Below are 25422 nucleotides of genomic sequence, written 5' to 3'. Positions count from 1 at the left end.
ATTTATTATAGCAAAAAGTAAAAGATATTGTGTTTTTTTCAAAATTGTTGCTCTTCTTTTGTTTATAGCGCAAAAAATAAAAAATCACAGAGGTGATTACCACCAAAAGAAAGCTCTATTTGTGGGAAAAAAAGGACGTAAATTTTGTTTGGGTACAGCGTTGCATGACTGCGCAATTGTCAGTTAAAGCGACGCAGTGCTGTATTGCAAAAAATGGCCTGGTCAGGAAGGGGGTAAATTCTTCCAGGGCTGAAGTGGTTAAAATATGGTACAATTAGCATAATAACTGTATTATTAATTAACCCGTAGTCCACAGTTGTAGAAAACCAAGCTTGGCATATACTGTATGGCATGAACATATGGCACCGCTACAGTTAAGATAACCATAACCTTATGTAAGTAGAAATGAAAGAAGGGTAGAGAAAAAGTGAGGGAAGAGGGAAAGTAAAGAAAGGATAAGGGTAAATATAAGGAAGATAAGGGTAGGGAGTAGCCATTTACACATGAGAGGGCCCAGGAGAAGCATCATTGACTGTCTCTGCTACAAAATCATCAAAATTGGAGGAAAACTATAAGTGCAACGATACGGTTCACATAATGGTGTGGGAATCATTCTTCTCAGCATCCAATGCAACTATACGTTCCAGGTGTTCGATCCTGTCTATTTGGCAAGTCCAATTAGGTAAAGAGGGGATCGCCATTTGGCCACAAGATCTAGCAATAACTGAGTGAGCAGCCATCAAAAAATGATGAACCAAGCTCTTCTTGATTTGCTTACAGGAGCTCGGCAACATAGACAGTATAGTTATGTGAGGTTCATTTGGGAATTTGTCCCCCACAAGTTTGTCATAGAAATGAAGGATTTTATCCCAAAAGGGGGTAATTCGCGGGCAAGTGCCCCAGATGTGTGTCATGGTGCCTGGGGGCGTGTAAGCATCTCCAGCATGTATCTGGTACATTAGGATCAATTTTATGTAGAATTGTAGGGCAGCAATACCACCTAGACACAACTCAGTAATTTTGTTCTTGAGCATGAGATGAGACAGGCAATTTAAAGGAGGGGGCATGGCCAAGCGGCGGACTGAGATTGCTGCTTGATCGAGCCGCACCACTTCACACAGGGACAAAGCAACTGCGGAGACAGGAGATTTTCACTCCACCCAGCAGCGCTAACACATCTGACCCGGCGGAAGACAGCATGAGGGAGAAATACTCCATTTTGCTGCACCTCATGGAGTTCTTTCCCCTCACCTCCTTCACACAGGTCTCCCAAGATGGTGCCGACAGGGACACAGAGCTGCAGGCATGAGACTCTCTCTCCCCACACAACACAGCTAAGGAAATAGAGGAATCTGGAACTGACACTCCCCTAGGAGATCCTTTCCCCTCACAGTCCTATGAGTCCTATGATAGAGGTAAGCGACTTCCCCCTACACCAAACCAGTCCCCTGATAAAGCCCCTCTCCACAAGAAACAACTATGCTCCCCACCTCAACAGCCCCACTTTGAAGAAAACTCTCAGGAATCCTTGACAGCTCTCCCTACAAGTGATCAGCCTGCCTCAGAGCATACACTTAAGCTCATTCTGATCTCACTACAAAAAGAGATTGAAGAGAACTACGCTCCTTTATTTCTCATCTTACTTTGCGAGTTGACCACATTGCAAAGTGCACTGATATAGTGGAGAGGCAGGTTTCAGACAACACCAAAGCATATAATGATATGGTCTCCACATTTGAGAGCAATCCCAGGTGCTACAGTGCATGCAAGTAAAGATGGCGAACCTCGAGGATAGGTTGCGCCGCAATAACATTAAATTCCATGGCGTACCCAAGAGTGATAAACCTGCTGACCTAACTACATACCTGCAGCATCTTTTCCTCAAACTGCTCCCACATCTCACTGTACCTGACCTTACCATAGACCGAGCCTACAGGCTCCCTAAATCTGCCTACACTACCTTGTGATGTTTTGGCATGTGTTCATTTCTATCACGGCAAGGATCAGATCCTCAGAGCAGCCGGAACCTCAACCTCCGTTCCCACTCCATACACAGGAGTCACCCTTTACGCTAACATATCTGCAGCTACCTCTCAACGCAGGAAAGAATTTACCCTGGTTACCTCTGTTCTCTGAGACCGCAACATTCCTCACAAATGGGGCTTTGCGGCTAAGCTCACTGTAACATATCACAATCGGTCTACCACGTTCGCCTCCCCTAAAGATGGCATTAAAAGCCTCCTTAACTGGGGCCTCATAAATGCTCCTTCAATCTTTCCTCCACGTAGCCGGTATACTGAATGATTTCCAGAACCACGGTCTACCAAATAGCGTGCACTGCAACATGCTCCCTTCTGCATTGTTGGTCATCGGTTCTGTATAACCAGGACTTAACCTGATCTCTGTTTGTCAGCCACGAAAATGTCCCAGTGGTGGCCCATCGTTAACTTTACTACTCGTTGCGCCCCTTTTGTACAGAGTGCTAAGCACACCTATTGGTTCTAACTAGATATTATCACTTGTTTCTGTAATACATTTAACAAAATTTTCTATACTCTGCTTGTTCACTTTATTGCAGGAAAACTCTGTATATCATGTTTGTATATATTTGCCTACTATATGTGTATTGGATTCAGAGAGTAATACAAGGTATAATCCTATCCCATGTTTGTAAGCACCTCTCTACACACCCACTATGACTTGCACAATAACCTCAATTAATGCAAACGGCCTCAACTCGCCTTACAAGCATAATATGTTGTGGAAAGAGGCCCTATCCCTACAAACAGATATCCTTTGTGTACAAGAGACACACTTCTCAGCACAAAATCCCTTTAAATGCTCCCACAAATAATTTACCCACTTTTTCTTTGCTAATGCTCCACAAAAGAAAGCAGGAGTGATGATAGCTATTAGAACGTCAGTTTTTCCGGAAGTAGTGATTTTTTTTAATGCTTAAAGTGAAACAATAAAAATTAAATATTCCTTTAAATAATGTGCCTGGGGGTGTCTATAGTATGCCTGTAAAGTGGCGCATGTTTCCTGTGTTTAGAACAGTACCACAGCAAAATGAAATTTCTAAAGGAAAAATTGTCATTTAAAACTGATCACAGCTGTAATGAATTGTCAGGTCTCAGCAATATAGATGAAAATCATTGAAAAAAAGAGCTTGGGATCCCCCTAGTCCGTTACCAGGCCCTTTGGGTAACACTATAACATTGTGGCTTTTAATTGTTTTTTAATTGTTTTTTTTTTTGGGCGGAACACCGCTTTAATCCACTTCTACACCAATGCACAACCATCTTCCTAAGGAATATCATGCATCTACAAACTCTTTCTCAGCCCCCTTCTCCACAGCAAATCCTCCTCTATGTGTCTTTGGGGACAAAGGACAAACCAAACTTATACCCCAGATCAATGGCATTCAGCCCTAAACTCCACTCGTAAAGCATCGTGCAGTATCTCCCATTGGGAAACTGTGCAAAATTTTTTACATAACTGCTATTTAACTCCAGCCAGGCTGGGCCACATTTACCCGGTAACTCCCTCCACCTGCTGGAGACAATGTAGTCAATATGGCTCCCTTTTGCACATTTGGTGGAGTTGCCCGGTACTAAGGAAATTCTGGTCAGATGTAGCTACATTTGTTTTCTCCTCCGCAGGCCTCACCTTCACTTCAACTCCTCAGACGGTATTACTCAGCATGGACTCTCACCTCTGGCCTCCTAATCTAAACACCATAATAACACATATTTTCATTGCAATTCCTTTAGCCATAGCCAGAAGATGGAAATGCGCTCATCTCCCAACAATAGTTGAAGTAATCCATATACTGAATGAGAACTGCATTCTTGAATATGCTTTTGCTAAGGCAAATCTAAAATTACAATCTTTCACCAAAAACTGGGAACCTTGGCTCCTCCACACAGAAGGACCAGGCAAACTTAAATGATAAATACTTAGAGCTCCCGTTTTACATATTATTGAACGCCTGAGGTCTTGTCCCTGCTGGGTACCCACCTGAATCCATCACATGATGGATGCAGCCAAATACAGGACCATTCTGGATGAAAACCTGTTGGAGTCTGCAAAAGACCTGAAACTGGGACGGAGATTTATCTTCCAACAAGACAATGATCCCAAACATACAGCAAAATCTACAAAGGAATGGTTAACAAATAAACGTATCCAGGTGTTAGAATGGCCAAGTCAAAGTCCAGACCTGAATCCAATCAAGAATCTGTGGAAAGAGCTGAAAACAGCTGTTCACAAACGCTCTCCATCCAACCTCACTGAGCTCAAGCTGTTTTGCAAGGAAGAATGGGCAAGAATTTCAGTCTCTCGATGTGCAAAACTGATAGAGACATACCCCAAGCGACTTGCAGCTGTAATCGCAGCAAAAGGTGGCTCTACAAAGTATTAATGCAAGGGGGCCAAATAATTTTGCACGCCCCACTTTTCATTTTTTTATTAGTTAAAAAAGTTTCAAAAATCCAATAGATTTCGTTCCACTTCACAATTGTGTCCCACTTGTTGGTGATTCTTCACAAAAAATAAAAATGTTATATCTTTATGTTTGAAGCCTGAAATGTGGCAAAAGGTTGAAAAGTTCAAGGGGGCCGAATACTTTCGCAAGGCACTGTATATATTACATTTTGATTCCAGTGCAATAAAGCTTGATCAGTATGTTACAATATATTGTCAGGTACACTTTAATGAGGGCCAATATTTAATCTAAAAGTTTATTATGAACATATATTTTTTTACATAATAAATGCATCATAGAAAATAAATAACACATTTTGAAACTGTAATAATTTTCTTGTTTTAGGAGATAAAGTTATTCCACTTTGTCTTCCTCAATGTGGAAAGTGCAGCTCTTGTCTAAATGAACGGAGTAATTATTGCTTTAAATCACAGTAAGTACTCAAAAAACAGCAGTTTTATGTGTGTTATTGGGAAGTTGAGTAGATTTGCTGTTAATCTACTGTACAGGTGTTCCCACATAGATGTTGAAAATGTCAAAGGTCAAAAGAAATTATTCTTTCTAAAATAATTTGTGAGGCAGGGGTAAAGGATAGCTCACATGTGTCAAACACAAGGCCCTCAGGCCGATCCTGGCCTGCTAGGCCATTTCATGTTGTCCCTGTACACAGGGCTTTTATTCAGCCAGAACATGGTGGACCTCTTCTGCCACCTCAGTCTCTTGACCTTTGCTCCCTGCTCACCACTGTCACTTGTAAACACAGAAGCTTTCAAGGACAGCTTTCCTCTTGGTAGCTCTTACAGATCGCTGCCTGCCCTGAGCTCATAGTGGGGACATAATAGATGGAGATGCAGGTACAGTGTGGAATGGGGCATCGTGTGGTAAGCTGCATTGTGATTACCATCTGTGCACGGGTACAGAGACGCTGAACAATACTCTCCCTCTAAGTGAGAGAGAGAGAGATGGAGCTGCCTACATGGCTGGGTGGATGAGATGCGAGAAAGATAAACCCTGCACTATGTATGTAGCGCACTCCTCAACCCTGCACTCTGTACACAGCACACCCAAGAGCTCTGCACTCTGTACATAGCACACCCTGAACCCTGGACTCTGTACACAGCATACCCCTGAACTCGACACTCTGTATGTAGCACACCCTTGAACTCTGCACTCTGTACATCGCACACCCCAAACCCTGCACTGAGTACACAGCTCACCCCTGAACTTTGCACTCTGTATGTCAAATACCCTTTAACTCTGCACTCTGTACACAGTGCACCCCTGAACTCTGCACTCTGTATGTAGCACATGCCTGAACTCTGCATAACCATATTGCTGATACATCATTACATAGTTAGACAGTTTGAAAAATAGACACAAGGTCATCTAGTTCAACCAATAAAAATGTTTTTTTTTTAAATCATACAATCCCATATACACAATCCTTCACCCACAGTTAATCCAGAGGAAGGTGAAAATCCCAGCAAAGCATTATCCAATTTGCTACATCAGGGGGAAAAAATCCTTCCTGTTTCCCGAGAGGCAATTGGATTTTCCCTGGATCAACTTTACCTCTAAATGTCAGTACCCAGTTATATTATGTACATTAAGGAATTAATCCAGGCCTTTTTTAATGCAATCTACTGAGCTGGCCAGAACTACTTCTGGAGGGAGTCTATTCCACATTTTCACAGCTCTTACTGTGAAGAAACCTTTTTCTTATTTAGAGATTAAATCTCTTGTCCTCTAGTTGTAAAGAGTGCCCCTTGTCCTCTGTGATGACCTTAAAGTGAATAACTCAACACGAGTCACTCAAGTTCACTATATGGACTACTTATGTATTTATACATGTTGATCATATCACCCCTTAATCTCCCCTTTTCAAGAGAGAATACATTCAGTTCCACTAGTCTTTCCTCATAGCCAAGTTCATCCATGCCTCTTTTAAGTTTGGTTGCCCTTCTCTTCACTTTCTCCAGTTCCCCAATATCCTTTTAGAGAATTGGTGCCAAAAACTGAACTATATATTCCAGATGAGGTCTTACTAATGATTTGTACAGGGGCAAAAGGATATCTCTCTACCATGCTATTATTGAGCTTATGATCCACCAAAACCCCCAGATCCTTCTCCAGTATGGATTTCCCCAGTTGTACTCCCCCTAGTATGTATAATGCATGCATATTCTTAGCCCTCAAGTGCATAACTTTAACTTTATCAGCATTAAACCTCATTTGTCACATAGTCACCCAATTAAACAGTGCAATGAGGTCAGCTGGTAAGTTGGAGACAACCTGCAAGGACGCTATTCCACTGCATAGCTTGGTGTCATCTGCAAAGACTGAAATGCCACCCACAATAATACCCCTGGGGTAGATGGTTTGATGTTTGTAAAAAAAGCATTGACACTCTGTTTACACATCTGACACATGTTTTTCAGAGGCATTTGACAGCTTACAAGGAGGCAATATATTGCCTCTTCACCACCTGTTTTAATCCAGGAAATGGCACACCACATACATATATATATCAATATATGTAGAAAAGTTGTTTTACTAATAAATATGATGGAACAAAAAGTCAGAAGCTAGCATCAACAATGTAGTAAATTGTGTAATAAATGGAAAAAATAAAATGCAGCGCTTAGACAAAAATAAATACCGTATTTAACGGCGTATAACACACACTTTTTCCCCCTTAAAACCGGGGGAAAGTTGTGGGTGCGTGTTATACGCCGATCTCCACTGTCTGTGATTCTAAAATACTGAGCGCCGCCGAAAAAGACCGAGCCGAGTGCTCGGCTCTGCTCGTAGTCCCGCCTCCCTGCTGTTTCTGGAGCGAGCGCTGCCCAAAAAGACAGAGCCGACTGTACTGTGTACTCGGCTCGGCTTGCAGTCCCGCCCATAGCCGAATACACAGTACAGTCGGCTCAGTCTTTTTCGGCAGCGCTCGCTCCAGAAACATCAGGGAGGCGGGACTACGAGCGGAGCCGAGCACTCGGATTGGTCTTTTTCGGCGGCGCTCTGTCTTTTTCGACGGCGGAAAATTTAAACATGGGCAAGGCTGCAAACGGCGCTGGGCAAGCTGCAAATGACACTGGCAAGGCTGCAAACAGCTCTGGGCAAGCTGCAAATGATGCTGGGCGAGGTGTAAAAGACGCTGATCATTCTGCAATGATGGACAAGGCTGCAGATGCACACTGATAAGGCTGCATTGATGGGCATTTAAATGTACGTTTTTTTTCCCCTTAAACTTCCCTCCTAAAACTTTTTTCCTTAAAATGCCCTCCTAAACTTGGGGTGCGTGTTATATGCCGGTGCGTGTTATTCTGTGGGTAAAAACAAAACAAAAACATTGCACTTGTAAATGAGAAATGGTTTATGACCCTTTGTTTCCTAATTTATTTTAAATACAGCTTCAATGAACCACAGACTGTACTGCTTGACAAGACATCAAGGTTTTCATGCAAGGGAAAAGTTGTGGATCATTTTATATGGACCAGCACCTTTTCAGAATATATTGTGATGCCAGCTGGGGCTGTTGCGAAGATTGATGATAGAGCACCCATGGAGAAGGCTTGTCTTTTCGGATGTGCTTTTCCCACCGGATATGGAGCAGCTGTAAAAACTGCCAAGGTAAATTTATCAATGTTTAGACCTGTTTGATTTACTGCAGAGGAGATTCACTAAAAGCCTGTTGCAGATGAATGCCCAAATATTTACCTATTTAGCGGGAGCTGAATGTAATGTATAATAGAGGTCTTACAACCACAATTATACATGACACTTTCCCACTGTCAATAGTTGTTAAAGTGGTTGTATACCCAAATTTTTAACTTTTACCTACAGGAAAGCCTATAATAAGGCTTACCTGTAGGTAAAAAAAATATCTCCTAAACCTGTACGGTTTAGGAGATATTCCCCTCTGTATGCGCCGCTGACTGCAGCGGCGCATGCGCACAAGGGGATTCTCGGCCTTCTCGACGGTGCATACTAGCTCATTATGCATTTTGCTTTGCAGGTTTAAAAAAAAAAAATTGCGGGTTTACTACCGCTTTAACAGAGGTGTAACTAGAACCTTCAGGGCCCCGGTGAAATAAACCATGGGGGGCCCCCCCAACCCCCTTTCCTCTGAGCCTGGGCACTTTACGCCCATCGTTGGGCCCTATGGTGCTGTAGCAGTACCCTTTTAAATGTTGTGTAGGGTTGCCAACTTTTCTTAAAGCCAAACCCGAACACTTTAGCAACGCATGGCAATTTTTTTTTATAGTATATATTATACATATATTTTGTGATTAACCACTTCAGCCCCGGAAGGATTTGCCCCCTTAATGACCAGGCATTTTTTTCCGATACAGCGCTGCGTTGTTTTAACTGACAATTGTGTTCTCGTCCTTTTTTACTCACAAATAGAGCTTTCTTTCAGTGGTGTTTGATCACTTCTGCAGTTTTTATTTTTTGCACTATAAACAAAAAAAAGACCAGCAGAACATTTTTTTACTTTCTGCAATAATATCAGGGTCCACAGAGTTCCCCCTTTACATCTGAATCCACAGGGTTCTCCTTTACATCCAAATCTGCAGAGTTTCCCTTTGCATCTGAATCCTCAGAGTTTCTACTTACATCTAAATCCACAGAGTTTCCCTTTACATGTAAGTCTTTAGAGTTCCCTTTTACATCTGAATCGGTAGAGTTCACATTATATCTAAACTTGCAGAGTTCCCTTACACTGTAAGGGGGGCCTCTGTAGACTCTGATGTAAAGGAGAACTCTGGGGACTCTAATTTAACTGAGAACTCTGATATATGGAGGGAACTCTGATGTAAGAGGGAACTCTGATGTAAGAGGAAACTGTGCAGACTCTGGTATAAAGGTAAACTCTGATATAAGGGGCTCTCTCGAAACCAGAGCCCCCCTTACATCAGAGTCTACAGAACCCCCTTAAATCAGAGTCCGCTGAGTTCTTCCTTAAATCAGAGTCCACAGTGCCCCCCTTACATCAGAGTCCACAGAGTCCTTTCTTACATCAAAGTCCACAGAGTCCTTCCTTATATCAGAGTCCACAGACACCCCTTACACCAGAGTCAACAGAGCCCCCCTTAAATCAGAGTCCACAGAGTTCTTCCTTACATAAGAGTCCACAGACCCCCTTTACATCAGAGTCTGCAGAGCCCCCTTCCATCAGAGTTCACAGAGTTCTTCCTTACATCAGAGTCCACAGACCCCTTACATCAGAGTCTGCAGAGCCCCCCTTACATCTGAGTCTGCAGAATTTCCACTTACACTGTAAGGGGGATCTCTGTGGACTCGGAAATGTAAAAGGGAACTCTGATATAAGGGGTGCTCTGGAAACCCTGATTTAAGGTGAGGCTCTAATGTAAGGGGAATGCTGTGGACTCAGTTGTAAAGGGGAACTCTAATGTTCACCAAAGCCCCCCTTACATCAGAGTGCACAGAGCACTCCTTACATCTGAGTCCCCCTTACATTAGTGTACTCAGAGGCAGAAGAGAGATGGGGGGGGCACTTCACTCACAGACAGGGGATAGAGGATGAGGTTACACATCAGGCATCAACTGTTAACATCTTTGATCATCCAGCTGCTTTGTTTCAAACTTCCCGCCCACACATCCCCTCTTCTGAGGTACAGAGCTGCTGGGGAATGGAGTTGGTGGGGAAGACACATATGGAGGAGGATGAGAGGAGGAGGAGCAGATCAGCTCCTTTTCTCCTCTCCCATCCATGTGGGGGGGGGGGGGGGGGGCTGTCAGTGTTGGCTCTGGGCTGTGTGAGAGAAACACTCTCAGTTCAGAGCCCTGCAGCCAGCAACTTTACTGGGAAGCCACAGTCCAGCCTCTTGGGGCCCCCTACAGTGCTGCCACTGGTTGTTAAAGAGTTTCTAAAAGTAGATGTTTTTGCCTTAATGCATTCTGCATTGCTGCTCTCTCTACTCACTGGCTCAGACACAGCAGTGGGAGCCATTGTCTCCTGCTCCTGTCAATCACAGCTAGTGAGGAGGGAGCTGGGGCAGAGTTGAGCAGCATTGTGAGTGTCAATGGACACTTGGAAGTGATCCTGAATGAGTGCCCCCCCCCTATGGGGGCACTCATTCAGGCTCACTTCTGACCCAGGAGTGGGGGTGTGGGGCAGAGTACTGCTGTCTGTGTCAACAGATGCCGCAGCAGAGCCCAGGAGAGCAAGCACACACGGGGTACCTGGAGCTCCAGTGGGGGACCCCAGAAAAAGAGGATCAGGCTGCTCTGTGCAAAAGCATTGCAGGTAAGTATGACATGTTTGTTATTTTAATAAAAAAAAAAACAAAGGTTTAATACCATTTTAAGTAGTATACTGTATTATATTACATTGACATAATTTATATTTCACAAATCTCAAAGGAATGATAGCAACTTTTTTAATCAATAGGTGGAGCCTGGTACTACCTGTGCTGTATTTGGATTGGGCGCTGTTGGGCTGTCAATCATTATTGGATGCAAAGTTTCTGGAGCATCAAGAATTATTGCTATAGATATAAATAGCAGCAAGTTTGAGAAGGCAAAAATGTTTGGAGCCACTGACTGCATCAATCCTAAAGATTTTAGCAAGCCAATCCAGGAGGTAATCAAGGAAATGACAGGAGATGGAGTGCATTATTCATTTGAATGCATTGGCAGTACAGAAGTTATGGTATGTAGTTTTAAATTTGATTTACCATTACCAATCCTATGCACGTATTCAGTTGGAAGGCTTTTTAATTCCCTGGAATAAAAAGTATATATGTGTAAATATATTAACGCGCTAGAAGTGAATGATTTAAACGTGTCATTTTGCAGCTGCTGTATACAAAGTGCTAACACTTGGACAAATGAAAAATAAAAGGAATTACAGCGCTCACAAAATAAATAAATGTAACATGTGACCACAACCATAGGAATTGTGCAAATGTGCTCCAAATGACAAAGAGCAATCGTGCTCCGAACTTCTAGGTGCATCACACACCTCTGCGCGACTTCTCACCGAAAAGAATGGACTGGATTTTCAGTACAGGAGTCAATCAGGCTTGATCTTTGACCATAAATCACATATCCTTGAAGGATCCTCCACAGATCTTCCCCACTCGTGATGATCATAAGATGAATATGTGTCAGAAACCATAAATCAGACTGAGACAGAAGTAAGGTTAAATCACACTTGTTTAATAATAATAAAAAAAAGGTAAGCAGAGTAAACATAGTCAAAACATAGCCAGAGTTCAGGAACCAGAAGGATAGTCAGACAATCCAAAATGTCAGGGAGCCAGAGAGGAGCGTAGTAGAACAGCAAGCAGGATCTGGAGCCAGAAGGAATGTCAGCCAAGCAAGTCTTTAACAGGAACACAGGAGATCATGTGGACTGGACGGCTTAAGTAGGCAGGACTGACGAGCAGGATATCATCAACAGGTAAGTCATTGTAGAGAGATAGGAGCTGGCAATTAGCCAACAGCTAAGTGGCCAGGTTTGAGAAGAAAGGGCTGAGCCCAGCCCTGACAGCATGGCACAAAAATGTAAAGGAAAGGCTAATAGTGAAGTACTGTTAAAAAACGCTTTATTGCGCAAAGTGGTACTTACAGACTAGCAGAATTAATCTCGCATGAGGTATTGAAGGGAAAAACAGATAGGAAACGCTGCATCCAGCGTGCGTTCCACCAAAACCAGAAGTGTCATTGTTTGAATTTGAAAACCGGAAATTACGTCAACGCATTTTGCCTTTGACGACGCCTTGTGGGAGGGCGAAGTATGTCAGCGTAATTTTCAGTTTTCAAGTCCAAACGAAATCATTTCCAGTTTCGGTAGAACGCATGGTGGATGTTTTGTCACCCATATCTAACTATTTATTGTGAATACATGTCTTGTGAATAAATGTATATTCCCTATTTAGTCTTTATTCATATCGCTTGGTGTATGCTTTTAAAAATAAATTTGATTGATAAAAAAACTCGTTATAATTATTGTTTGGGAAATTATTCTCAAACGCATAACAAGGCTCATCATATGTAGGCACTACCTAGGAACGTTCACCTATCCAGACTGACATCAACCCCTCGACTTCAGTATTTGTGTAACTTTTCCCAAGAACCAGCCCACTGCTTGTATCAGGGGCTGAAGGCTCTTTAGAGGAGTACTGGACAGGCTCCAGCGATGTTTTCTGGAAGCTAACAAGCAAAAATGATTGGTTAAGGCCGGGTTCACACCGCTGCGATGCGGGAACGCCGCGAATCCGCAGCGTTTTCCCGCATCGCACACCTCCCGCCGGCAGTTCACACTGCCCTATGTGAACGGCTGGTAGTGTCAGTGATATGTTAATGACATCCGTCCGCATATCGCAGTGCGATCTGCCGACTCGCACAGGAATCGGATCGTATGGTGTGAACACCCATGCGATCCGATTCTGTTGCGGACCAAAAAAAGGGTCCCGTGCGAGTTTGCTGCGGGAGCGATGCGAATTCAGCCATACTATCTGTATGGCTGAACTCGCATCGCTACGGAGATCGGATGTGATTTGCGGTGCGAATCACATCCGGATCTCCCCCCGCAGCAGTGTGAACCCAGCCTAACCCAGAAGTGCGTTTTTCACTCCTACATTTCATTTATGCGAGATTATCAACATAACAAATGCAATCATTTATTGGTTTAATGAAAGTATAACACTTTGGTAGTTAAAATTACCTTTATTTAGAGAGGTCCATACATCAGAACAAAAAGAGGGACAACTGAGGAATAGGGTTGAGTGAACCCGAACTGTAAAGTTCGGGTTCGTACCAGACTTTTGGGTTTTTGGGTCCTGGACCCGAACCCGAATAATTTATTGTATGTTCGGGTTCGGTGTTCGGTAATGTAATGGCACTTTTTAAACAGCTGCAGGGCAGCCAATCAACATTTGTTTAACTCGTGTGCCCTTATAAGCCATCACAGCCATGTCTACTAATGGCCTGGCTGTGATTGGCCAGTGCAGCATGTGACCCAGCCTCTATATAAGCTAGAGGCACATAGCACAGCACGTCACTCTGCTTCAGGTTTCTGCTGCTGCTTTGAGGGAGAGAATTAGATAGGAGTCATGATTCAGAAATCGAATTACTCCGCGATCTACCTTGATTTTGTTGTGTGGGTGCAGTGCACAATCTTTTTACTCTGCCCTGAGCCCAGTGCCAGAGAAAATATAACTTTTATCCATCTGTTAGTTAGGTTGGCGTCGGCGGGTATTTTATGCAAGCTCAGTGCACCAGCACTGCATATGTTACTGTGAGACACACCCTTTAGATACTGTTGCTCTATCTTGCTATTCTAAAAACACCCATTTAGGGCAAAAAAATATATTTTACAGTGTTTCCTGCATATCTGTACATGTGAGATACACACTTTAGATACTGTTCTTCTATTCTGCTATTCCCCAAAAAATTATTTAGGGCAACATTTTTTTTTTGGTGCGTTTTCTGCATATCTGTATGTGTGAGATACAACGTTTAGATACTGTTGCTCTGGTCTGCTATTCTAAAAACACCTATTTAGGGCCAAAAGATATATTTTGCAGTGTTTCCTGCATATCTGTATGTGTGAGATACACACTTTAGATACTGTTCTTCTATTCCAAAAAAAATAATTTAGGGCAAAAATATTTTTTTGGTGCATTTTCTGCATATCTGTATGTTTGAGATACACCGTTTAGATACTTTTGCTCTATTCTGCTATTCTAAAAACACCCATTTAGGGCAAAAACAAATATTTTGCAGTGTTTCCTGCATATCTGTACGTGTGAGATATACACTTTAGATACTGTTCTTCTATCCTGCTATTCAAAAAACACCCATTTAGGGCAAGATCCTAAATTTATGAAAAATTAGGAGAATGTCAAATAAGGGATGTGGCCTCGGTCGTGGTGCTGCTGGTGGAGCTCCTGTTGTAGGGAGAGGATGTGGTTGATCTGTGCTAGCTACACGCACAAGTGAAACACCTTCCAGGTGTGAGTAGGCGACAGAGCCTGCAGCGGTATTTGGTCGGGCCTAATGCGACTCTACGAATGTTGAGGCCAGGACAAGTACAGGCGATAGTAGATTGGGTTGCTGACAGTGCCTCCAGTTCCTTCACATTGTCTCCCACCCAGACTTCTGGTGAAAGATCAGAGTTGGCATCTGCAGCCGATGTCCATCAGTCTTTCACCTCACCCCCTTGCAAATTAGCCAAGCAGTCTGAGCCCCAAATCATGCAGCAGTCTCTTCTGCTTTTTGATGACTCTGTTAGCAGGGTTTCCCAGGGCCATCCACCTAGCCCTGCCCCAGAAGTGGAAGAGATTGAGTGCACTGATGCCCAACCACTTATGTTTGAAGATGAGTACATGGGAGGACCATCGCAGCAAATTGCGGATGATGACGAAACACAGGTGCCAACTGCTGCTGCTTTCACAATTGTGCAGACCGACAAGGAGGGCAAGGGTGAAGACTGGGTGGAAGATGATGTGGAGGACGATGAGGTCCTCGACCCCACATGGAATCAACGTCATGCAGGTGACCTGTGTAGTTTGGAGGAAGAGGCGGTGGTCGCACAGAGCCACCAGCACAGCAGAAGAGGGAGCAGGGTGCAAAAGCGGAGAAGGGGGCCTCCAGCATATTATTTTTTATTTCTATGTATTTTATGTTATTATAAGTTATTTCCCTATCCACATTTGTTTGCAGAGCACTTGTCATGCTCTTGCTGCCATTTGCAGCCCTCTAGCCCTTTCCATTACTTTTTTGGAGCCATTTTAGTCCTCAAAAGTTTGGGTCCCCATTGACTTCAATGGGGTTCGGGGTCAAGTTCGGGTTAAGTTCGGGTCCTGAACTCAAACTTTTTTTGTGAAGTTGGGCCAAACCCGTCGAACCCGAACATCCGGGTGTCCGCTCAACTCTAATGAAGAGGAAGAAAGGGGACAGGGGAATCAGCTCCCCGCTGTCTTTAATTGGGTATGGTAAAACATTTACAGAAACAAGGTCCCTGTAAATATTACTTACTTATGTACTGCATCTGAGTATATATAGTACTGGAACTGTGAACTGGAGAAGCTTTGACTAAAAGCTGGATTATGAGCAACTGACTTATTGACAAATGTGGACAGTATGTCCACTAGAAACAACACGAGAGAGTCATGGATTACCCTGGGCTAGAATTTCAGAGGAGAAAGTAGATGGAAGCACCTTTCTGCTGTATGCTTGTTACCATTATTTGCCCAATACATCATTACTTTTTTGTTTTACTAATGAGTCTCAGTAAATTTAAAAAGAAAGAGCATGTGTGCAGATTTTGAGATTTTTTTATCTTCATGTGCCCTAACAATGTTATTAGGGCCACATTTCAAGGCTAATGTGAATATTCTTTGTTCAGTGTGATATAGTAATAAAAAAAAACTCTTTACATATAATTAAAAGAGCAAATGCAAAAACAATTCAAAAGTAAGCACGATATAATACTATCATAAAAGTTTGAGCTGAAAGAGCCTGGAGAAGAAACTCTACAAAGGAAAACCACACAAACTACAATGCACTCACAATGAAATATCACAAAGCAAGCTTTAAAGCAAAAAAAGAACACTTCTCAAACACCATCACAAAAGCCCTAAACCGCCCTCTGGAGCTTTTCAAACGAATCGTCCAGACTATGAACCCTACCTGCCTAGAGCCCCCAACAAACGAAACTCAAGAATTTTGCAACGAGCTATCAGATTTTTTATCGACAAAATCAACAACATTTGGGGAAAAAATCAACAGAAAAAAACAATCAACCCTATCCAAAAAGAGGAAACCGATTCAAACATCACACAACAACCAAATTTTTCACTGACCCCGATCACCACAGACACCACCAAAAACGTCATCAGAAGCCTCCGAGACAGCACATCACCCAACGATATCATCCCCACAAAACTTCTAAAAGAATGTTTCAATATCTTGGCACCTACTATAACACTACACATAAATCAGTCATTCAAAGAAGGAATTGTTCCCGAATTCCCTCAAGCAAGGCATAGTCAAACCCCTCCTAAAGAAACCCAACCTGGACCCCAAAGACCTTAACCACCGAAGACTGATAACTAGCCTGAACACCATCTCCAAGATTATGGAGAAAGCAGTAGTACAACAGCTACAACTCCATCTGGATACACGCAATCTTCTGGACCCTCTGCAATCAGACTTCCGTCCGGGCCATGGCACAGAAACAGCATTTGTCAAAATATGGGACGATGCCTTGGAAGCAGCAGATGACAGAGAATCATGTCTCCTGGTACTCCTGGACCTTAGTGCTGCGTTTGACACACTGGATCACAACACTCTACTCATCCGCCTCAAAGAAGTAGCAGGAGTCACAGATTCAGACCTTCTATGGTTCACTTCCTTCTTAGGAAATCGGTCACAGACAGTGAAACTTGGATCCTTCACCTCTGAATCTCGTGCAGTTTCCTATGGAGTCCCTCAAGGATCACCTTTGACACCCATGCTCTTTAACATTTACATCGGTCCACTCCTCAAAATCATCAGCAAATCAAACCTATGCTTCCACTCATACGCAGATGATACTCAACTCTACCTTCGGATCCCCGGACAAAAAGACCAATATCAGGAATTAGAAAAATGCCTCACATCGATAGATGACTGGATGTCCACGAGCTCCCTCAAACTTAATGGATCCAAAACAGAACTCCTTCTCTTAAACACAAACCGAAATATTAAATCTACGACCCCATGGACTCCACCCACCATCCTTGGACAGACCATCCCCCTAAGCACAAAAGCCAAAAGTCTCGGAGTCATCTTTGATTCAGAAATGTCAATGGATGCACAAATAGGATCAGTAGTCAGCGGATCCTACCATCTTCTACGCCTGCTACGTAGACTCATCCCCTTCATTCCAGAAGCGGAAAAAGAAATAGTAGTAGGAACAGTCATCAACTCTCGACTCGACTACGCAAACTCCCTCTACATAGGACTACCTAAATTCCAGATTGCACGCCTACAAGTTGTCCAAAACACAGCAGCAAGACTAGTCACAGGAAAAAAAACATGGGAATCCATCTCCCCCTCCCTGAGGATCCTACACTGGCTAATCATAAAGGATCGGATCACATTCAAGACCCTCTGCCTGACCCACAAATGCACACAAGGAGACGCTCCTCAATACTTATGCAAAAAAATAAAACACTACACTCCCAATCGCAACCTCCGATCAACCAACCAAAACCTCCTCCTCATCCCTAAGTCCCATTACAAATCAAGGAGAGAACGAAGATTTGCAGTCCAAGGACCACGGCTATGGAATGCTCTACCCACGAACATCCGCTTAGAAGGAAATCATCGGGCCTTCAGGAAAAAACCCAAGACCCACCTCTTCTAAGAAGGAATCAACGCAGGTCGGATCAAGCGCCTCTAAGGCGATTCAATTCGCATTGCAACGCTATACAAGTCATTCATTCATTCAGTTAACAGTGAAATAAGTTTAACTGTAAGGCTTCGTGTACACGGGACGTTTTTACAACCTCTCCTGAACAATTTAACTTTTTGCTGCATTTACATGCTGTGTTTTGCGTTGAAACATGCTTAATATATATATATATATATATATATATATATATATATATATATATATATATATATTTTTTTTTTTTTTTTTTTTCAAAATAGCCCAAAATTAAAAACACCTGTAAACGAAATGCGGCTAAACGCGCGTTACCGCATTTAGAAGCATTTGGCGCTTTAAATGCCTCTAAACTCCGCTTCTAAAAAATCTATTTTTTCCAAAAAAAGCCTCTAAACTCAACTGCCTAGAAATTACTGTAAACGACCCTGTGTACATTTACTGATAAGATAACATAGAAACAAAGAGAGTTCAGGAGCAGTTGAAAAAAATGCCCAACTGCTCCTAAATAGTGATGGCCGAACGGTTCGCCCGGCGGTCGTTTTGCGGCGAATTTCGGCCGCTCGCGGTCCGCCCGATCGGCGGACTATTGCCGCCGTTCGCCCGGCGGACTTCCGTGTTTACTGTGTAAAAGAACTTTGACCTATGATGACACATCCATCATGGGGTACAGGACAGCCAATTGAGACATTACAGCACATGGACACTTGGGACATTCCCCCTAACTTATAAATAGACCCGATCCGGCGGCCATTTTACATTCTTTCTTCTGTCACTATAGGGAGAGGTTGCTGTGTGGAGCAGGGAGAGATTGCAGTGACCCAAATAGCTAGCTATTTGGTACACAAAAGTTATTTTCAGGACTGGTATAGGTGTTAGGTGTAGTTCAGGATATAGGTTTGCTGTGCTACTGATTGTTGCAGCAGCCTGAGTGTCTTTTGTCAGTTTAGAGAAAGGGACAGGACGGTGTGTGCTGCAGGGACAGTCAGTTTAGTCATTAGCTGTTACTATCAGGTCCACAAAAGTGCTATTCCAGTTATTGTTCCAGTAGCCTCTGTTTTGTCAGTTTATATAGGGACAGGCAGGAAGCTGTGTGTGAGGCAGTGAGGGTCAGTTTAATCAGTAGCTGTTACTATATTAGGTCCACAAAGGTTCTTTTCAGGACTGGTATCAGTGGTATGGTAATAGGCTTGTACACGTATAATATTCTTTCTTCCAAATATAGAAAGAATATTATACTTGACTGCTGCACTTCTGCTACAGTCTGCTAATCAGCCACACACAACCTACTTGTTACACAAATGTCCTTATAAGGACTGGTAACCTGGTGTAGGGTGCTATAGTACATAGGGTTGATTGAGGTACAGTCTGCTATGCTATAAGGACTGGTATAGGTCCACAATACATAGGGTTGAGGTGCACTTCTGCTGACTGCTGCCCTATACTGCAGCAGTCCTTCATCGGTATAGGGACTGACGTACAGTCTGCTAATCAGTCACACACAACCTACTTGTTCCACAAAGGTCCTTATAAGGACTGGTAACCTGGTGTAGGGTGCTATAGTACATAGGGTTGAGTGAGGTACAGTCTGCTATTCTATAAGGACTGGTATAGGTCCACAATACATAGGTTTGAGGTGCACTACTGCTGACCGTTGCCCTATACTGCAGCAGTCTTTCATCGGTATAGGGACTGACGTACAGTCTGCTAATCAGTCACACACAACCTACTTGTTCCACAAAGGTCCTTATAAGGACTGGTAACCGGGTGTAGGGTGCTATAGTACATAGGGTTGAGTGAGGTACAGTCTGCTATTCTATAAGGACTGGTATAGGTCCACAATACACAGGGTTGAGGTGCACTTCTGCTGACCGCTGCCCTATACTGCAGCAGTCCTTCATCGGTATAGGGACTGACGTACAGTCTGCTAATCAGTCACACACAACCTACTTGTTCCACAAAGGTCCTTATAAGGACTGGTAACTTGGTCTGTCTAGGGTGCTACAGTACATAGGGTTGAGTGAGGTACAGTCTGCCATTCTATAAGGACTGGTATAGGTCCACAATACATAGGGTTGAGGTGCACTACTGCTGACCGCTGCCCTATACTGCAGCAGTCTTTCATCGGTATAGGGACTGACGTACAGTCTGCTAATCAGTCACACACAACCTACTTGTTCCACAAAGGTCCTTATAAGGACTGGTAACCTGGTGTAGGGTGCTATAGTACATAGGGTTGAGTGAGGTACAGTCTGCTATTCTATAAGGACTGGTATAGGTCCACAATACATAGGGTTGAGGTGCACTACTGCTGACCGCTGCCCTATACTGCAGCAGTCCTTCATCGGTATAGGGACTGACGTACAGTCTGCTAATCAGTCACACACAACCTACTTGTTCCACAAAGGTCCTTATAAGGACTGGTAACTTGGTCTGTCTAGGGTGCTACAGTACATAGGGTTGAGTGAGGTACAGTCTGCCATTCTATAAGGACTGGTATAGGTCCACAATACATAGGGTTGAGGTGCACTACTGCTGACCGCTGCCCTATACTGCAGCAGTCCTTCATCAGTATAGGGACTGAGAGTTTTGTCACAGGGTCATTTAAAAAATGACAGGCAGAGGAAGAGGCAGGCCCTTCCGCAGGGGTGGTAGGGGTAGGGCAGGAGCAACAGGCTTGAGCCAAAGTGGGAAGTTGCAGAAGGTGCATTCAATTACTTTAAAGGACGCACCAGACTTGGTTGAGTGGCTCACTCAGCCTTACTCTTCTGCACCCTCCTCATCCTCTCGATCTGCACCCTCTTCTTCACTCTCTGCTATGTGCACCCCCAAAGACACTACCATCAACAACACCACCACCACCACATACCTTCCGCTTGAGTCACAGGAATTATTTTCAGATCCATATCAAGACATTTCTGATGCGCAGCCACTCTTGGTATTGGATCAGGAAGAGGAGGTAGCAACAACCGCCACTCAGCAGTCTGACGACAGTACCCAGATCAGCCCAAGGAGGAGGTTGGTCCCCGCTGTTGCTGCCTATTCCGAGATCTCTACTTATAGCGGGGGGGAAGGTGACGTCGATGATGACGTGTCTAGTGATGGCACGTGATTTGCGTCAAGCACGTCAAGACCACCCTGCTTGACGCAAATCACGTGACATTTGGGCGTTCGCTTTGCCGGCCGGCTTTTTTAACGCTGATTTGACCTTTATGTTTGTGAGTATGTTTTTTATTATGGAATAAAAGATTTTGTTTACGGATTTACGCTATGGGAGATTTGCTTGCCTTTTATGAACGGTCCAACTACGTGAAAACGAGTTGATGCTCCAGTGCGATGACCCCTAAGATTTCTGATAACAAATGCCTTTCTGATTCTGAGATTTGGTAAGCGCGCATCTTTACCATTTATCAGCACGGTGTTGGTGAAGGAAACCCTCTCTTTTGCACCTGCATAGGATTTCTTTGGAAATAAACATTTTCGTTTATTGGACTGCTATGCCCACGATTACATCTCTATGAGGAACTGTTTCTTATATATAATTTTTGAGCACTCTATTTACAATATCTGTGATTGTTTACACAAATTCTGTGCACTTTATTACTGTATGCTCATGATCATATCTTTATGAGGAACTGTTGCTTATATACATTTTCCGAGCACCTTATAATTTTTTTTTGTACACTTTATTACTGTATGAGTTTAAAGTCATAGAGTATAATTTTATTTATTCACTTATTTGTATTTTGGCACTATAATTTCTGACTATTTATGGTGTATATATATTATTTTGTTTATAGGTTTTAGGCATTTTTTATTAAGATTTTCTGTAAGTGTGAGCGCGGTTAAAATTCCTGATTTAACTGTATATCACGGTGCTGATGTCAGTGCTCTCTATCACGGTGCTGCTGTCAGTGCTGTATATCACGGTACTGGTGTTAGTGCTTTATGTCACGCTGCTGATGTCAGTGCTCTCTATCACGGTGCTGTTGTCAGATGATTCAGATCGTGGTGACGTAATTTCGTTACGATGAGACTACGTTCAGGCTAGTAGCCAATAGCTTTGATGTAGGAATTTGATCTGAGCATGCGTGGCACTTGGTCCAATCAAAATTCTCTACACATGATCGGAGTATGTCCGATCGAACCATTTGTTCGGAAAATATTTCCAACAAGTTGGAAAATTGGGTCCGACGGATATTCCGACGGAATCAGTCCGATGCATACCACACACAGTCAGATTATCCCACAACACGGTCCGATAGGACACATTCCGACGGATTCTCCGACCATGTGTACAAGGGCTTAGTCATAAGGACCTGACCACTGGGCACTTAAACCCCCTTCCTAACCAGTGTTCAGCTTTCGGGGCTTTCACATTTTGAATGACAATTACTCAGTCATGTAATACTATACCCATATGAAATTTTTGTCCTTTTTTTCACACAAATAGAGCTTTCTTTTGGTGGTATTTAATCACCGCTGGGTTTTTATTTTTTGCGCTATTAATCAAAAAAGACTGAAAATTCGGTAAAAAAATAAATTCTTTGTTTCTTTTAGAACTTATTGCAGAGTATTGACAATTATTGGTCGAGTATTGACAGAGTATTGACAGATTATTGCAGAATATTGCAGTGTTTCAGAGTATTGGCAGAGTATTGCACAGTGTTGCAGAGTATTGCACAGTATTGCAGAGTATTGGCAGAGTATTGCACAGTGTTGCAGATTATTGCACAGTATGGGCAGAGTACTGCAGATTATTGGCACTGAGCAGCGCTGTGGGCACTTCACATCCAGCCCACCGATCGGTACAGAGAGGGGAGGGAGGAACCGGCGTCATGATGTGACACCAGTTTGTTTACAAGTGATCGCTCCATCATTTGACAGAGTGATCATGTGGTAAACAGCCGCTCCATCACGGATGTTTCCGGGGGAGCGCTGGAGCAAGATTCTGGGAGGACGTCCATGGACGCCCTCCCAGAATAAGCCGACCGGGCTGTAGCCGTCTTTCAGCTATGGCCCGGTCGGCATGTGGTTAAGCTGCAGTTATATGCCAGATTTATTACTGTGCAGTTCAGATCATATATAGTTAAACCCACTTTTTTTTCTTTTGTCTAATCTCAGTTGGGGACAAAGGAAAATGTCAGTTTTTACAGTAAAATAATCTTTTTATTATAAAGATTATAATATATGCAATATTTCAAGTGATTTGACTCTTCTAATGTTGACTAGATAGATATACAGTGTATATATACAGTATTATACATAAAGTAAATTATTAATAAATAGTTATGTTTCCTTTATCTTATAAGAAAGATGTGACACCTCCTACTTCACAAAGATATTAGAAGTAGCATATAGATATTCACATGTATTGTGCAAGGTGCATGTTCCTGTATAACACATCCTTCTTGGACCAATCCTAGATTTTTTATTCCTCTATAAATGCTGCACATGACCTACCTCTCTGCCCCTCAACTAAGTATTTTTTTTACTTTGCTGTGATGCCTGTGTCTGCACATTTATCTGTGTCTAGATAATGTCTACTACTAGTGCGGAGTATTTGAGATTTACCTCACTATTTTAGGTAGGTGCCCCCAATTTTTTTAGATCTGTCCAATCTTTGCACCGATTTAAGGATTTGATGGATGGAACTGCTGCTAGTCTTCATATATATATATATATATATATATATATATATATATATATATATATATATATATATATATATATGAAGACTATGAAGATATATATGATGTACAGAGGCCTGTGTATAATGTACAGCTTGGTATATGATGTACAAAGCCCTGTGCATAATGTCCAGCCTGGTATATGATGTACAAAGCCCTGTGTATAATGTACAGCCTGGTATATGATGTACACAGGAGACGGAGTGGGTGGATTCTATAAGGGGTGTAGCTTGTAAAAAGTGTGAGGGGTCAACAAGGAAGGGCGGGGTCTGTCACCCCCCCATCTTAAAACTTCACCAGCCGCCACTGATAACATGGGTTGTAAATTCAGTAGATCAGTGTGACAAAAGTTTAAATGGACTGAATAAACTTGTTTTGGTTGCTAAAATTAGTAAAAATAACTCAGTAATAAAATAAAAATAATCTCAGTAATAAAAATATCATATACCTCATTCTGTTGTGAATTGATCTCAGTAAGTTTTGTTTGTTAAAACGGAGCATGGTGCAATGACAATAAGAAAAGTACAATAAATTCTAGAGGTTGTTGAGATTTTAATTCAAATCAGTTAGTATAGGTTACTGCCCAATGAACTGCTTAATTGGAAAAAATGAAAAAACAGAATGAACATGTTGTAAGGTATTGGTGCATACATGTTATACACCTGTCATCATGAGATTAGCAGAGTATGAGAATTAATAAGAGTTTTATAAAGACAATGCTGATTAGGCCATTTTGAGTATTTTGTTGCAGCATGCTTTCCTATATTTTCACTGCAGAGAAAGTTACATACATGCTTGGAAGATATGAACATGCTTGGGTATGTAAATGTCTGGAACATACAAATCTTTGAGGGTCTGTCATTTCACCATTTTACATTTTTTGTATTTTTATAACTCCTATGACACCTATGTTGGTAAAAGTAATTTATAGGTACTTAAGTTATTTCAAAGTCATGTACATTCTCAGCCTGTTTTCTTTTTTTTTTTTTTTCCTTTGGTACTAGAAAGCAGCACTGGAGTGTACTCATCCAGGATATGGAACCAGTGTGATAATAGGAGTAGCTCCCCAGGATGCAAAGATCACATTTGATCCTCTTCTGCTTCTCACAGGACGTACATGGAAAGGCAGTATATATGGAGGTACATTCTACTATAAGACACCTATTTGTCATTGTTTTGCACTGTATTAAATGACAGAAATACTTTGAAGGTTTCAAAAAGGTACTGGTACTTCAGCGCTGATTCCTTTGTAATAAGAAGTATAAAGTAATTCAACAAGCTCATTGGCCCTGGCAAGACTGCTTACATAAGGCAAGAATCCCCTACGATTGGCACAAGGATTGTCATTTAAAGCATAAGAATGCAACAGGTGTACTACGTAAAAGTGTACTATATGTACTACGTAGAGTACAAAATGCATTATTGGTTCTTTAGCAAGATTACACCAAACAGGCATCAATTCTTCATTTGTTGATTGATTTTATGGCCATATACGGTCCCTTGAAAAAGTATTCATACCCCTTGAAATTTTCTAAATTTTGCCAAGTTACAACCAAAACTGTAAATATATATTATTGGGATTTTATGTGATAGACCAACACAGAGTGGGACATAATTGTGCAGTGGAAGGAAAATGATACATTTCTAAATTTTTTACAAATAAATATGTGAAATGTGTGGATTTTATTTGTATTCAGCTCCCCTGAGTCAATACTTTGTAGAACCATCTTTCGCTGCAATTAAAGCTGCAGGTTTTTTTGGGTATGTAACTTTTTTTGCATTCTTCTTTGCAAAATAGCTCAAGCTCAGATTGGATGGAAAGTGTCTGTGAACTGCAA

At 42.4% G+C, this 25422-nt stretch overlaps 1 protein-coding gene across 2 annotated transcripts in view; it reads left to right on the top strand.

Moving 5' to 3' along the window:
* Nucleotides 1-25422, top strand: part of LOC143974850 (alcohol dehydrogenase 1-like) — a 60654-nt gene that overhangs the window by 22113 nt on the left and 13119 nt on the right. For both annotated transcript variants that reach the window (XM_077476610.1, XM_077476609.1), the window contains exons 4-7: nucleotides 4832-4919; nucleotides 7900-8119; nucleotides 10905-11165; nucleotides 24589-24724. In XM_077476610.1, coding sequence (XP_077332736.1) covers nucleotides 4832-4919; nucleotides 7900-8119; nucleotides 10905-11165; nucleotides 24589-24724 — 705 coding nt within the window. The remainder of the gene's footprint in view (nucleotides 1-4831; nucleotides 4920-7899; nucleotides 8120-10904; nucleotides 11166-24588; nucleotides 24725-25422) is intronic.

The sequence above is a fragment of the Lithobates pipiens genome, unplaced genomic scaffold (assembly GCF_037356315.1).
Source record: "Lithobates pipiens isolate NorthernLeopardFrog02 unplaced genomic scaffold, aLitPip1_a1.2 Scaffold_13, whole genome shotgun sequence".
Taxonomy (NCBI): Eukaryota; Metazoa; Chordata; class Amphibia; order Anura; family Ranidae; genus Lithobates; species Lithobates pipiens.
The sequence above is the reverse complement of the archived record's forward strand: the minus strand, read 5'-3'. Positions and strand labels throughout refer to the sequence as shown.